At 36.2% G+C, this 15,332-nt stretch overlaps 1 protein-coding gene across 2 annotated transcripts in view; it reads left to right on the forward strand.

Moving 5' to 3' along the window:
• Bora (BORA aurora kinase A activator) overlaps positions 1-15,332 on the forward strand; it is a 34,535-nt gene that overhangs the window by 14,565 nt on the left and 4,638 nt on the right. The window contains exons 6-10 of one of the 2 annotated variants that reach the window (XM_026398095.2): positions 608-673; positions 1,237-1,293; positions 1,647-1,873; positions 2,456-2,588; positions 4,457-5,067. In XM_026398095.2, the coding sequence (XP_026253880.2) occupies positions 608-673; positions 1,237-1,293; positions 1,647-1,873; positions 2,456-2,588; positions 4,457-5,067 (1,094 nt within the window). The remainder of the gene's footprint in view (positions 1-607; positions 674-1,236; positions 1,294-1,646; positions 1,874-2,455; positions 2,589-4,456; positions 5,068-15,332) is intronic. The other variant, XM_026398096.2, reaches the window with a different exon arrangement.

Below are 15,332 nucleotides of genomic sequence, written 5' to 3' on the forward strand. Positions count from 1 at the left end.
GCCAGGCATAAAAAAACAGATTTCACTTATATGTGGAATCTATAAACATAAAACTCTCTAGAAAATAGAAATGGTTTGTGGGAAAGTGAGGATATTGGGGAGGTAGTGATCAAAGGGCACAAACTTTCAGTTAAAAGGGCTAAGTTATAGTAAGCTATTGCACAGCTAGGTGACTATAGTTAGTTATTGTATGTGCTTTAAAAAGCTGAAACTGGATTTTAAATATTCTCACCACAAAGGAAGACGTATGTAAAGTGATAGGTGTGTAACTTAGCTGAATTTATTCTTTCCACAATGTATGCACATATCAGATATCATACTGTGCACCTTAAATATACATAATTCTTATTTGTCTTTTTTTAATGAAAAAAAGTATTACTTCATTCCTTCTTAGTTACTATGGTAATCCTTTCATTTATCCTTTTACCTCCTCAATGTTAAAAGAAGTAACTTAACAGAAGCATGACAAAATATATACTTATAAATACAGATATTTATTCTTAAAACATTATAAAAACTTCCAATATATAATTTTTTTACTCTGGAAAAAGTAACACTAAAATAAATGAATGTAGATGTATGGTTTTCCATTTAAAATGTTTTACAGGCATTAACATAAATAGTGACTCTCCAGTTGGAAGAAAGCTGAGTATTCATTCTGAGAAAAGCAATGGTGAGTGTGAATACAATATGAAAAGAAATATGTTCCATATTATGGCTGCATTTGATTTTAAACCCAGTTCATGTAGTTACTCTGGAATTTAAATTGTTTGATTTTGTGAAAGAGCTATAAAGTCTAGAGAGCTAACTTTTAAAGATAAATGTTTTCAAATAGTTGCATCCAGCCATGTTTTAAAATAGTAATAGTGTATTTTTGCTGTTGTTGTTCAAAGCATTGATTTGATTTCTGGTTTTGGAAAGCATGCCTTTGAAAATTTGTTTTGGGAAATCTCTCCAAGTATGGGCTGGTTTCCCTTTGAATTCAAAGTGCCAGCACTGTAGCCAGGAGTTAACTTCTACCATTAACGCATTTTCATCACTGGTAGAAAGTGTGGGAAATCTCTCAAAGTAAGGTTGCATGTTATGTAATAGAATGCATAAATGGATTGATTCAATTTGGCTAGAACAGCATGGGGAGATGGTTGATTGGGAAGTTCATGCTAGATTGCATGTCATATGCTTTCATTGATTTATCCATATTTGTACTTATTTACTTATTTATTTGCTTGCTTCCAGCTGCTTGTCAGACATTGCTGTCTCTTCCTGCGGATTTTAATTTAGAAAATATATTAGGTAAATACTGTATTGTTTAAGCTTTTAATAACTTAAACCAATCAAGGTTTAATTTAGTAGTTGTTTAGTAAATGGTAATGTGTGCCAATGACTCTTTCTAAAGAAATGGGGAAAGTATCCTGAATTTCTTTTTGTCTTGAACATGGCCTGAATTAGCTTTTATATCATAACAAACTTTACAATAATTTAAGACTTTAAGTATCACATATACAATTAAACTTTGCCCTCTTTTAGAAAAAAAAATAAATTCAAACATGTGCTTCTTGCTGGTTTTTAAAAAATCAGGTAACAAAAATACAGTTGCTCTTCAAAACGATTAGTTTTATCTTTTATTCTGCTATTGTTAAATATAGGTGACTATTTTAGAGCTGATGAATTTGCAGAACAGTCTCCTGGAAACCTCAGTTCTTCGTCTCTCAGAAGAAAGCTTTTTTTAGATGGGAATGGAAGTATCTCTGACTCCTTACCTTCAGCTTCTCCCGGAAGTCCTCATAGCAGCGCTCAAGCCTCACTTGAGGTGTTTTATTCAATAGATTTATCTCCTGTACAGCATAGGACTCCTGTGCAGACACCAAGTTCGGTAAGAAATATACTAATAAGTGGCTTGTTGACTTATAGATGTACTTGGATCTAGATGCTCAGATTATACTCAAAAGGCAAATTTGTCTTTTGGGTATTATGCTTTATAAAAATATAAACCCAATTCATGTGTTGTCATTAGTCATAGTAGTGTTTTTAGTCAGACTTTCCAATTTTGTATTTAGAGGTGTATGGGATGATCAAATTTATCATGAGTTTCAAGGAATCTCAACATAGGCTATTTAGTGAATTATGGAAGATATACTGTGTAACACAATCATTTGGATTTGCATTAATGGAATAAATTATTTAAAAAGTTTTCATAATTGCTTGGTGTGAAAGGTGTGTCTGCAACATAATTATTTTGCAACTTAATTATTTTGACTAACATTCTATTTCAAATTTTTTCTAGCAGTCTTTTTAAGTTATCTTTGTAACAAGATGCCTTTTGTTGGTTCTTGTGAATGATTCCTAGTTTATACATGTGTTCTGAAGATGAAGACAAATAGCATGCAGTATAACAGATTTGAGAAAGAGAACCATATAAATGTATTCATTTATTACTTATTTATTTTTATTATAGGGGCAGTTTTCTTCTAGTCCTATTCAGGCTAATGCAAAAAGATACAGTTTAGGAAGCATAACTAGCCCTTCACCTATTTCTTCACCCACTTTCTCACCAATTGGACTTCAGATAGGAAAGACACCACTCTCAGGTATGTCTCAAAATATCTAGTTAAAATTTTTATACTATGAGTATTTTTTATTAAAGAGACTCCTTTAGCAGAGCTATAAATGATCATTCTAATATCTAGAAGCTTTGTTTACAAAAGGAACAATTTATTTTCAAAGACTAGAAATCTCAGTGTTCTACTCTAGTGTTAAAAAGCTATTTGATTAACAATATTTATATCACTCTGTAAAGAAAAATAGTAATTTGAGAGACAGTTGGTTTTTACATACCTTCTGATCTATATTTTAGATTTGATAACCACATATTCGTATTTTGTAAAAAGGTATATTTGGATGAGGTTTTTAAAATAAATATACAGAAATTTACGTATTTCTCTTTGAAAAAAATTATACCACATTTTGAAAACTTCATATTTTTAGAAAATCTTTTCCTAGTAAATAAAATTGGAAAATTGAAAACTTTTGTTAGTATTTTCTTTAGTTATGTGCACAGGTGTGTGTGTGTGTGTGTGTGTATGTGTATAAATATATGTGTGTATATCTATATATGGAAACGTGAGTACATAGATCTGTATATACTTACACATGTTTGAATATTCTTTTTTCACAAAGCGTTTTATTATGAATATTTTCATAGTCCAGGAAAGTCATTTATTTTTGTTTCAAAAGCATGATTTTGAAACATTTCATTCGTGTATCATTATTGTTGTTTTTATTGGTTTTGGTGTGTGTGTGGGGGGGTGCTGGGGTTTGAACTGAAGGCCTCATTCATGTGGCTCTGCCACTGAGCCACAACCCTAGCCCATCATTTGTTTTTAACCATTGATAGCTATTTAAATTGTTTCTAATTTTTCTTTTTTATAGAACTAATGATTATCCTTGTGTATGTATTATGTTGGATATATTTATATTGTTAGCTTAAATTTTCAGAAGTGAAATTATTTGATCAAATAGAGGGGTGGATATTTTAAGACTCTTGATGAATTTTGTTCATTTTCTTTATAAAAGATTGTACCAATTAAGTTTTTCATGAAAACATGTCTAGGAAAGTTGTTTCTCTCCATCCAGAAATGTTGGTGTTATTACTTTTGATGTTCATTGTTTTGATAATTACAAAAAGATATCTTAATGCTTTAATTTTTGTATCTTTGTTCATTAAAAATGTTGAACTCTTCCCAAATATTTACTGACCATTTGTATTTTGGGAAAGTATTAGGTTGAGACTGAAGTTATTGTTGAATATTTTTTCATTGTGTAAGCTTCCATACTTATTATTTATGTGGTTGAAAACTTTTTATCTTTATTTTCTCTTGGGAAGATTGTTTATGTGTTTTTATCTATTTTTTTAATCTTTGATTTTTATTAAGCTTATGAGTTATAAAAACGGACCCTTAAAGCATTTTTATTATTGTGATTATCATTAGGCTCTTTATTGTTACAAATATTATTTTCTCTTTTTTTGCCTTTTGATGTTGCTTGCAGTATTTTGCATAAAAGCAAATACACTTTTATATATTTAATTTACCAGATGTAGCTGTTACATTGTAGCTTTCAATATATTTGCTAGGGATCTTCTTGAGATGTATACAGGTAGTATTATTATGAATAATTTTGGTATAGTAGTGATATATTTATGAGAAAATAATTTTCAAGGAGTAAAATATTGTAAGATAGAGGAGAAGCCAGATAAATTATTTTTGAGTCTCATCTTGCTTATTGAGACACATTTACTTGTGTTATTAGTTTTAACATTAAAATTTCACTTTAGTACAATCGAACTCTTACAGAAATCCAATTTTTCTGCCATGAAACATGATGATTACCATTTAGTCATGGCTTTTCAAAAAGTTTTCATGTTTTTATGATGTGATTTTTTCTTCTAATCTTTTAGAACAAAGGAAATTTACTTTTCATTCTCCTGATGCTTCATCTGGAACAAATTCTAATGGAATTACTAATTCATGTATTGGAAGTCCTTATATAGATGGCTGCTCACCAATAAAAAATTGGTCTCCTATGAGACTTGAGATGTATAGAGGCAGTTCTCAGTATCGGACCTCACTGATGAGGATACCTTTTACTCTTGAGACTCACAGTGAAGATGAAGAAGATAAAGAGAATGCTTCTTCCACAGAAGTCTCATCTCCTGTCATGGATGCTGCAGGAATACACCTTCAGCAACTGAATAGTGACAGTTCTACACCCGGCACACATTTAGTTGTGACTGCCATGTCTATTACACAAAATCAGTCCAGTGTTTCTGAGAAGGAACTAGCCCTGTTGCAGGACATTGAAAGTGAGAAGGAGAATGACACCGTGGATATGGTTGATCCTATAGGGACAGTGGATGAGAACACTTGGATTAAGGAGCCAGTTGATAATGGGAGTTTGCCCGTGACTGATTTTGTGAGTGGAATTGCCTTCAGTATTGAAAGCTCTCAAATGTGCATGTCACCTCTTGCAGAAAGCAGTGTTCTCCCTTGTGAAAACAGTAACATTCAGGTAAGGTATTTTAATATTCTGTTGTCCTTTATTTACTCCCTTGATGTTCTTTATCCTTTTTTTCCTAAGATTATAGTGTGAGAAAGCTAATGGGTTAAATGTAAGGACTGTAGCATTTTATACTTAAAAAAAAAATTAATGCCAAGTGATATCAGAAGGATTAGTTACTTTTTACCAGAGCTAATTATTGCATATCATAGTGCATATTACAGTATGCATTATTATGCATATTTCCTATTGGAGTAAGAAAAGATGAGAGCAGAAAAGAAATCAAGCTGCTTTGTGTTTGTAGACTGCTAGAGTAAGGTAACCTCTCAGAATTCATCTGGTATTATATTCATGTTCTAAAAATACAATAGTGTTTTTTTTCTTTAAGTGACTGTGGGAGAAAACAATTTTGAGCATTTTTATGTGTAACTTTTTGTATTTCTTGAAAATGTGATTTGTAACCACATTTTTCATTTAATTGCACACCTCCAATTTTCCAATGTCTGACAACCAGTAATCCTTATTTATTTGACAGATGTATATATTTCATCTGTGAACTTATGATCTTTTCTTGAAGTATATTTCATCTGAAGTATATGTATTTTTGAAAGACATTTGTTCCATTAATTGCACTATTCTGTAATTTTATAGAGAATATTGAATGAACTTCATAATAGTCACAAGGGCAAATTCTTGATTGCTGTTTCTTGGTAACAACATATAACACTTACATAACACTTGGTATGTGCCCAACACTTCTTATGAGTCTGTTATGTGTGTTAATACAGTTAATCTTCACTGTAATCCTTTGAAGTAGATGTATTAATATCCCTGTTTTTACAGATGAGAAAACCGAAGGTCAAAGAAGTTAAGTAAATTTCCTAAAACTTTTATAATTAGTAAGTGTTCGTCCTAACAGACTGGCTTTAGAATCCATGTACTTTAATCCAAGTAGATACTGAATCACAATAATAGATAGTTTTATATAGTATTTCAATGTGCAGGCACTTTCTAACTCCTTTGCATATATTAATTCATATAGTTGACACAAGAACTCCATAATGTTTTAGTGTTGTCAGTTTTGGCACACTGAAGTTGAAAATACATGGATTTATTCTAAATAATTAAAAGTTAAATATAATCTTTTGCTCATATTTTTATGCCTATCTTATCTCTCCTGACTTCCAGGTTCCATGCTCAAAAATGATTACATTAGAATCATTTTTACATATTTTAGATTCTAAAGTTGGTTTTATGAGTAGAAAAAGATAGTCAAACTTAGCCTTAAATGTATTGTTTACTAATAGTTCTCTCTTCTGTTTTGTTCCCCTTTCTTTGTTGGCCGAGCATTTATAGAGGAATTACAAAATACCTGTGTTGAAATATACCTTAATAAGCATCTAATTGAATTACCATTTGGAAGCTTATACTCTCCTATAATTGTAGTCAGTACCAAATGATCGTCTGATTTATGCTGAAGTACCTACAGGGTATTCCATTTCATTTCCAAACTCCTCTCACCTGTAAACCTATTCCTTACATTGAACTAAAATGTTCTGTGATATCAACCAAGTAGTCTCAGTTTTACCCTTTTGGTCCTATCATAACACCTACCTTTTGTGGAGATGTTTATAATTAAAATTGTTTTCATGTATTGTTATTTTTCTACCGCAGAGATAGCTTTCAAAACAAAACAACAACAACAAAAAAAAAACAATCATATTTTCCCGGAGCCTTTTGATCTACTTCCCTTCGGATTAACTGGCTTCTGTGCATCCATCAGCTGTCATCCTAGAGTATCCCTTTGTCATTATCCTGGGAATTTTCTTAACCTCCCTGTATTCTGTATCTTCCTGTTTTGTGCAGACCATCCTTCTTTTTCCTGATTTACTTCTCATTTTACTGGAATACATTTTCTGGTAGCTATCTAAGAAAGAGGACATTTTTAAGACATTGCCTGTCTGCTGATGTGGTCCTTCTTCCCTTACATTTGAGTTTAGAAATAATTGCCCTTTAGAGTTTTAAAACATTGTTTTACTGAATATTTCACTATTTCTAGTGAGAGATCTGTTCAGTGCTTAATCTTCTTGATATCATCTTTTTCCCGTCTGGACCTATGTAGGTAAGCAGTGTTCTAAAATTTCAGTGATGTTCTTTAGTGTGGGTTTCTTTTCATCCACACTGCTAGCACTCAGAAAGCCCTTATGGATTGTGAACTTATGATCTGTTCTTGAGAAATAGCTTAGCTTTTTCTATGATTTTCACTGTTCTCTCTGGAACTCCTGTTGATTTTCCAGTGTCAAAGAGTCTTTTCACTATATTTTTTTTATCTCCTTTTAATTCTAATTTGTACATCTTTAATTTATAAACTTTTTTTTTTTTTCTTTTGGAATCTCTGATATGGCAGCCAAGGCATTGCAAGGCATTTGATGTTTGTCTTATTTTCTTTGTTTCCCCTTGCTTTCTTTGTACAGTCTCCCTGGCTTTTCAGAATTGTGAGTGGTCATGTTCCCTTCTTTGAAAGGGTCTTTATACATCTCATGAAGAATTTTTTTTCTATCCCATTTACCTTTACCTAGTTAACTTTTTATTGTTTTAGTTTACAATGTCTTAGTCACATCCTCAGAAAAACCTTCCTTTATCACAGTGGCCATGTTGATCCTCATTATATGCTTTTGTAATTTCATGTCCAGTTTTGCATTCTTCCCAATTAAACCATTAATCTAAAAATTGTATATATTTTTATCCCCAGTGCTTATACAAAAACTTGTCACAGAGGGGCTGGAGTTGTAGCTCAGTGGTAGAGCACTTGCCTAGCATGTGTGAGGCACTAGGTTCAATTCTCAGCACCGCATATAAATAAATAATCAACAACTAATAAAATATATTTTAAAAACTTGGCACATACATGTTAAATATTTGTGTAATGAAAGCAGGATGAATGCATAGACAAGTTCAACCAGAGGGGCTGTATTAAGTGAGAAGAGCAGTGGGCTAAGATTTGGAACCCTGATGAAAAATTGAGCAGTTAGATAAAGGAAACAAAGCCCCTGAAGGAGACTGACAAAGAACCAGCATAAGAGAGAAAGAGACACTATTAAAATATAATGTAATGGAGCATCGTGAATAGGAAAGAATGTCAAAACAAGAGCAAGGAATATAGGCCTTGGAAAGTGGCTCCTGGGGTAATAACAAAAGTAACTAATAACTAAATAGCCTCAAAGTGGGGAGGTGAAAAGTGACTAGAAGGAAAGTTCAAGAAGGTGAGGAAATGCCATCATGAGCATAGATAACTCTATTAAGAGATTTTCTTGGGAAGGGAAAGAAATGATAGTGATGAACATCAAATTCCAAGATTTTGGCTCTGGGCACAGTACACACCTGTAATCCAGCGATTCGGGTGGCTGAGACTGAAGGATTACAAATTAGGAGGGCAGCCAGGGTAACTTATCGAGACTCCATCTCACAATAAAATTCAAATGGGGGTGGGGGCTTCTGGGCGTGTACTTTATTTTTTTATTTTATTTATTTATTTATTTTTTTATTGGTCGTTCATAACATTACATAGTTCTTAATACATCATATTACACGGTTTGATTCAAGTGGATTATGAACTCCCGCTTTTACCCCGTATACAGATTGCTGTATCACATCAGTTTCCCTTCCATTGATTGACATATTGCCTTTCTAGATTCTGATGTATTCTGCTGTCTGTCCTATTCTCTACTATCCCCCCTCCCCTCCCCTCCCCTCCCCTTTTCTCTCTCTACCCCTTCTACTGTAAATCATTTCTTCCATTTGTATTAACTTGTCTTACCCCTCCTTTCCTCTTATATGACATTTTGTATAACCCTGAGGATCGCCTTCCATTTCCATGCAATTTCCCTTCTCACTCCCTTTCCCTCCCACCTCTCATCCCTGTTTAATGTAAATCTTCTTCTCAAGCTCTTCGTCCCTACCCTGTCCTTGTTTACTCCCCTTATATCAAAGGAGTCATTTGGTATTTGTTTTTTAAATATTGACTAGCTTCACTTAGCATAATCTGCTCTAATGCCATCCATTTCCCTCCAAATTCTATGATTTTGTCATTTTTTAATGCAGAATAATACTCCATAGTATATAAATGCCACATTTTTTTTATCCATTCATCTATTGAAGGGCATCTAGGCTGGTTCCACAGTCTTGCTATCGTGAATTGAGCTGCTATGAACATCGATGTAGCAGTGTCCCTGTAGCATGCTCTTGTTAGGGCTTTAGGGAATAGACCGAGAAGGGGAATAGCTGGGTCAAATGGTGGTTCCATTCCCAGCTTTCCGAGAAATCTCCATACTGCTTTCCAGATTGGCTGCACCAATTTGCAGTCCCACCAGCAATGAACAAGAGTGCCCTTTTCCCCGCATCCTCTCCAGCACTTATTGTTGTTTGACTTCCTAATGGCTGCCAGTCTTACTGGAGTGAGATGGTATCTTAGGGTAGTTTTGATTTGCATTTCTCTGACTGCTAGCGATGGTGAGCATTTTTTCATGTACTTGTTGATTGATTGTATGTCCTCCTCTGAGAAGTGTCTGTTCAGGTCCTTGGCCCATTTATTGATTGGGTTATTTGTTATCTTATTGTCTAATTTTTTGAGTTCTTTGTATATTCTGGTTATTAGGGCTCTATCTGAAGTGTGTGGAGTAAAGATTTGTTCCCAGGATGTAGGCTCCCTGTTTATCTCTCTTATTGTTTCTTTTGCTGAGAAAAAACTTTTTAGTTTGAGTAAGTCCCATTTGTTGATTCTATTTGTTAATTCTAGCGCTATGGGTGTCCTATTGAGGAATTTGGAGCCCGATCCCACAGCGTGTAGATCATAACCAACTTTTTCTTCTATCAGATGCCGTGTCTCTGATTTAATATCAAGCTCCTTGATCCATTTTGAGTTAACTTTTGTGCATGGCGAGAGATATGGATTCAGATTCATTTTGGTGCAAATGGATTTCCAGTTTTCCCAGCACCATTTGTTGAAGATGCTATCCTTCCTCCATTGCATGCTTTTAGCCCCTTTATCAAAAATAAGATAGTTGTAGTTTTGTGGATTGGTTACTGTGTCCTCTATTCTGTACCATTGGTCCACCCTCCTGTTTTGGTACCAGTACCATGCTGTTTTTGTTACTATTGCTCTGTAGTATAGTTTGAAGTCTGGTATCGCTATACCACCTGATTCACACTTCCTGCTTAGTATTGTTTTTGCTATTCTGGGTCTTTTATTATTCCATATGAATTTCATGATTCTTTTATCAATTTCTACAAGATATGCTGTTGGGATTTTGATTGGCATTGCATTGAACTTATATAGGACTTTTGGTAATATTGCCATTTTGATGATGTTAGTTCTGCCTATCCATGAGCAGGGTATATTTTTCCATCTTCTAAGGTCTTCTTCTATGTCTTTCTTTAGGGTTCTGTAATTTTCATTGTATAAGTCTTTCACCTCTTTTGTTAGGTTGATTCCCAAGTATTTTATTTTTTTGGGGGATATTGTGAATGGAGTAGTTGTCCTCATTTCCGTTTCAGAGGATTTGTCGCTGATATACAGGAATGCCTTAGATTTATGCGTGTTGATCTTATATCCTGCCACTTTGCTGAATTCATTTATTAGCTCTAATAGCATCTTTGTAGACCCTTTTGGATCTGCTAGGTATAGAATCATATCATCTGCAAATAGTGATAATTTAAGTTCTTCTTTTCCTATTTTTATGCCTTTAATTTCTTTCGTCTGCCTAATTGCTCTGGCCAGTGTTTCGAGGACTATGTTGAACAGAAGTGGTGAGAGAGGGCATCCCTGTCTTGTACCAGATCTTAGAGGGAATGCCTTCAATTTTTCTCCATTCAGAATGATGCTGGCCTGTGGCTTATCATAGATTGCTTTTACAATGTTGAGGTATGATCCCGTTATCCCTAATTTTTCTAGAGTTTTGAACATAAAGGGATGCTGTACTTTGTCGAATGCTTTTTCTGCATCTATCGAGATGATCATATGGTTCTTATTTTTAAGTCTATTGATGTGGTGGATAACATTTATTGATTTCCGTATATTGAACCAACCTTGCATACCAGGGATGAATCCTACTTGATCATGGTGTATAATTTTTTTGATATGTATTTGAATCCGATTCGCCAGAATTTTATTGAGGATTTTTGCATCAAGGTTCATTAGAGATATTGGTCTGTAGTTTTCTTTCTTTGAGGTGTCTTTGTCTGGTTTCGGAATCAGGGTGATGTTGGCCTCGTAGAATGAATTTGGAAGTTCTCCCTCTTTTTCTATTTCCTGAAATAGCTTGAAAAGTATTGGTGTTAGTTCCTCTTTAAAGGTTTTGTAAAACTCTGCTGTATACCCGTCCGGTCCTGGGCTTTTCTTAGTTGGTAATCTTTTGATGGTTTCTTCTATTTCCTCTATTGTTATTGGTCTGTTTAGGTTGTCTATATCCTCCTGACTCAATCTGGGCAGTTCATAAGACTTAAGGAATTTATCTATGCCTTCACTATCTTCTATTTTATTGGAGTATAAGGATTCAAAATAATTTCTGATTATCTTCTGTATTTCTGAAGTGTCTGTTGTGATATTGCCTTTTTCATCCCGTATGCTAGTAATTTGGGTACTCTCTCTTCTTCTCTTTGTTAGCATGGCCAAGGGTCTGTCAATTTTATTTATTTTTTCAAAGAACCAACTTTTAGTTTTGTCAATTTTTTCAATTGTTTCTTTTGTTTCAATTTCATTAATTTCAGCTCTGATTTTAATAATTTCTTGCCTTCTACTTCTTTTGCTGTTGTTTTGCTCTTCTTTTTCTAGGATTTTGAGATGAAGTATGAGATCATTTATTTGTTGGTTTTTTCTTTTTTTGAGGAATGAACTCCAAGCAATGAATTTTCCTCTTAGAACTGCTTTCAATGTGTCCCATAGGTTCCGATATGTTGTGTCTGTGTTTTCATTTAACTCTAGGAAATTTTTGATTTCCTCCTTGATGTCTTCTAAAACCCATTGATCATTTAGCAACCTATTGTTCATTCTCCAAGTGATGCTTGATTTTTCCTTCCTACTTTTATCATTGAATTTCAGTTTCATTCCATTGTGATCAGATAAGATGCATGGTGTTATCTCTACCCCTTTATATTGTCTAAGAGTTGCCCTGTGACATAATATATGGTCTATTTTTGAGAAGGTTCCATGTGCTGCTGAGAAAAAAGTGTAACTACTTGATGTTGGGTGGTATAGTCTATATATGTCAATTAAGTCTAGATTGTTAATTGTGTTATTGAGTTCTATAGTTTCCTTATTTAACTTTTGTTTGGAAGATCTGTCCAGTGGTGAGAGAGGTGTGTTGAAGTCTCCCATGATTATTGTATGGTGGTCTATTAGACTCTTAAACTTGAGAAGAGTTTGCTTGATGAACACAGCTGCGCCATTATTTGGGGCATATATATTTATGATTGTTATGTCTTGTTGGTGTATGGTTCCCTTGAGCAGTATGACATGTCCTTCTTTATCCCTTTTGATTAACTTTGGTTTGAAATCTATTTTATTAGATATGAGTATGGCCACTCCTGCTTGTTTCCGCAGTCCATATGAGTGGTATGATTTTTCCCAACCTTTCACCTTCAGTCTATGAATATCTTTTCCTATCAGATGCGTCTCCTGTAGGCAGCATATTGTTGGGTCTTGTTTTGTGATCCATTCTGCTAGCCTGTGTCTCTTGATTGGTGAGTTTAAGCCATTAACATTTAGGGTTATTATTGAGATATGGTTTGTTCTTCTAGCCATATTTATTTATTGATGTTACTAAACCTGATTTGTTATCCTCTTTGCCTACTTTCCCCCCTTTACTGTCCTACCTCCCAATGTTGGTTTTCAATGTTATCTTCCATTTCCTCTTCCTGTAATGTTTTGCCAAGGATTTTTTGAAGAGATGGTTTTCTAGCTGCGAATTCTTTTAACTTTTGTTTATCATGGAAGGTTTTAATTTCATCTTCTATCCTGAAGCTTAATTTCGCCGGATACACGATTCTCGGTTGGAACCCATTTTCTTTCAGTGTTTGAAATATGTTATTCCAGGATCTTCTAGCTTTCAGAGTCTGTGTCGAGAGATCAGCTGTTATCCTGATTGGTTTACCCCTAAATGTAATCTGCTTTCTTTCTCTTGCAGCTTTTAAAATTCTCTCCTTATTCTGTATGTTGGACATCTTCATTATAATGTGTCTAGGTGTGGATCTCTTATGATTTTGCATATTCGGCGTCCTGTAGGCTTCTAGGATTTGGGATTCTGTCTCATTCTTCAATTCTGGGAAGTTTTCTTGTATTATTTCACTGAATAGACTGTTTATTCCTTTGGTTTGGAGCTCTGTGCCTTCTTGTATCCCAATGACTCTTAAATTTGGTCTTTTGATATTGTCCCATATTTCTTGGATGTTCTGCTCATGGTTTCTTAGCAGACTTGCTGAGCTGTCTATGTTCTTTTCCAGTTGAAATACTTTGTCTTCATTGTCTGATGTTCTCTCTTCTAAGTGATCTACTCTGCTGGTAGTATTCTCAATTGAGTTTTTAAGTTGGTTTATTGTTTCCTGCATTTCTAGGATTTCTATTTGTTTGTTTTTTATTACCTCTATCTCCCTGTGAAATTGATCTTTTACTTCCTGGATTTGTTTGTCAATGTGATCTTTCATTGTCTGATTTTGCCGTCTCATGTCTTCCTTGAGACTCCAGATAATCTGAAGCATGTATATCCTGAACTCTTTATCTGACATTCCATCAGTTGCAGCTATTACCTCTTCTAATGTTGAGTTGACCTGCATAGCTTGTAGTCCTTTCTTTCCTTGTCTTTTCATACTGCTGGCGTTTCTTTCTGCTTGGTGCAACTGTTGTGTTTTTGAAATTTACCCCCTGGCCTGTCTTTCCAGTGGGCCGCAGGTATCTTTGCTCCCCCCGCTCCGGCACCTTGTAGCTCCCCAGTGCGCGCCACAAACTCCAGCCACAGGGCGATTGCCTATCAGGCTATGCGCCCTTCCGTGCGGAGAAAAGGAGCTCCCGCAGTCGAACTTTGCACGATGGAAATCTGTCTGGAGCCCCTCGATTTCGCTGGAAATTGGCGGCGGCATACTACGGGTTCGGGCGGGGCGGCCCAAGCCGCTCAGGGTGACCGCCGCTTGCAAAAGCGGTTGCTGGCTCCGGGACTTGACTTCTGCACCCGCCGCGGTGCCACCTGTGGAGCCGGTTAGCTGTGGCCGTGTGGTTAGGGACCCGGAGGGAGAAGCAGCTGCTCCCAGAGTGAGCGCTATGCCTTTCGGGGGAGCCCGGATGGCGGAGGCCCACTGCGGGTTCGGGCGGGGCGGCCCAAGCCGCTCAGGGTAACCGCCGCTTTCAAAAGCGATTGCTGGCTCCGGGACTTGACTTCTGCACCCGCCGCAGAGCCACCTGAGGAGCCGGTTATCTGTGGCCGCGTGGTTAGGGACCGGGATGGAGAAACAGCTGCTCCCAGAGCGAGCGCTATGCCTTCCAGGGAAGCCCGGATGGCGGAGGCCCACTGCGGGTTCGGGCGGGGCGGCCCAAGCCGCTCAGGGTAACCGCCGCTTTCAAAAGCGATTGCTGGCTCCGGGACTTGACTTCTGCACCCGCCGCAGAGCCACCTGAGGAGCCGGTTATCTGTGGCCGCGTGTTTAGGGACCCGGAGGGAGAAGCAGCTGCTCCCAGAGTGAGCGCTATGCCTTCCGGGAGAGCCCGGATGGCGGAGGCCGACTGCGGGTTCGGGCGGGGCAGTCCAAGCCGCTCAGGGTAACCGCCGCTTTCAAAAAACGATTGCTGGCTCCGTGTCTTGACTTCTGCACCCGCCGCGTTGCCACCTGTGGAGCCGGTTATCTGTGGCCGCGTGGTTAGGGCTGGGCGTGTACTTTAATGGTAAAATGCCCCTGAGTTCAATCTCCAGTACTGCTCGCCCCCCAAAATAGTCCAACATCTTTTTGTAGTTTGGTTTTTCATGTTGTTTTAGAGGGAAGAAGCAGCTTATTTATTTATTTAATTTAGGTACCAGTGTTTGAATTTGGGGGCACTTGACCACTGAGCTATATCCCCAGTCCTATTTTGTATTTAATTTAGAAACAGGGTCTCACTGAGTTGCTAAGTACCTCACTAAGTTGCTGAGGCTGGCTTTGAACTTGCAGTCCTCCTGCCTCAGCCTCCTGAGCTGCTGGGATTAAGGCATGTGCCACTGCACTCAGCTTGAAAAGCAGCATATTTAAATGTAAGAAAA

This window comes from Urocitellus parryii, chromosome 2, assembly GCF_045843805.1.
Source record: "Urocitellus parryii isolate mUroPar1 chromosome 2, mUroPar1.hap1, whole genome shotgun sequence".
Taxonomy (NCBI): domain Eukaryota; kingdom Metazoa; phylum Chordata; class Mammalia; order Rodentia; family Sciuridae; genus Urocitellus; species Urocitellus parryii.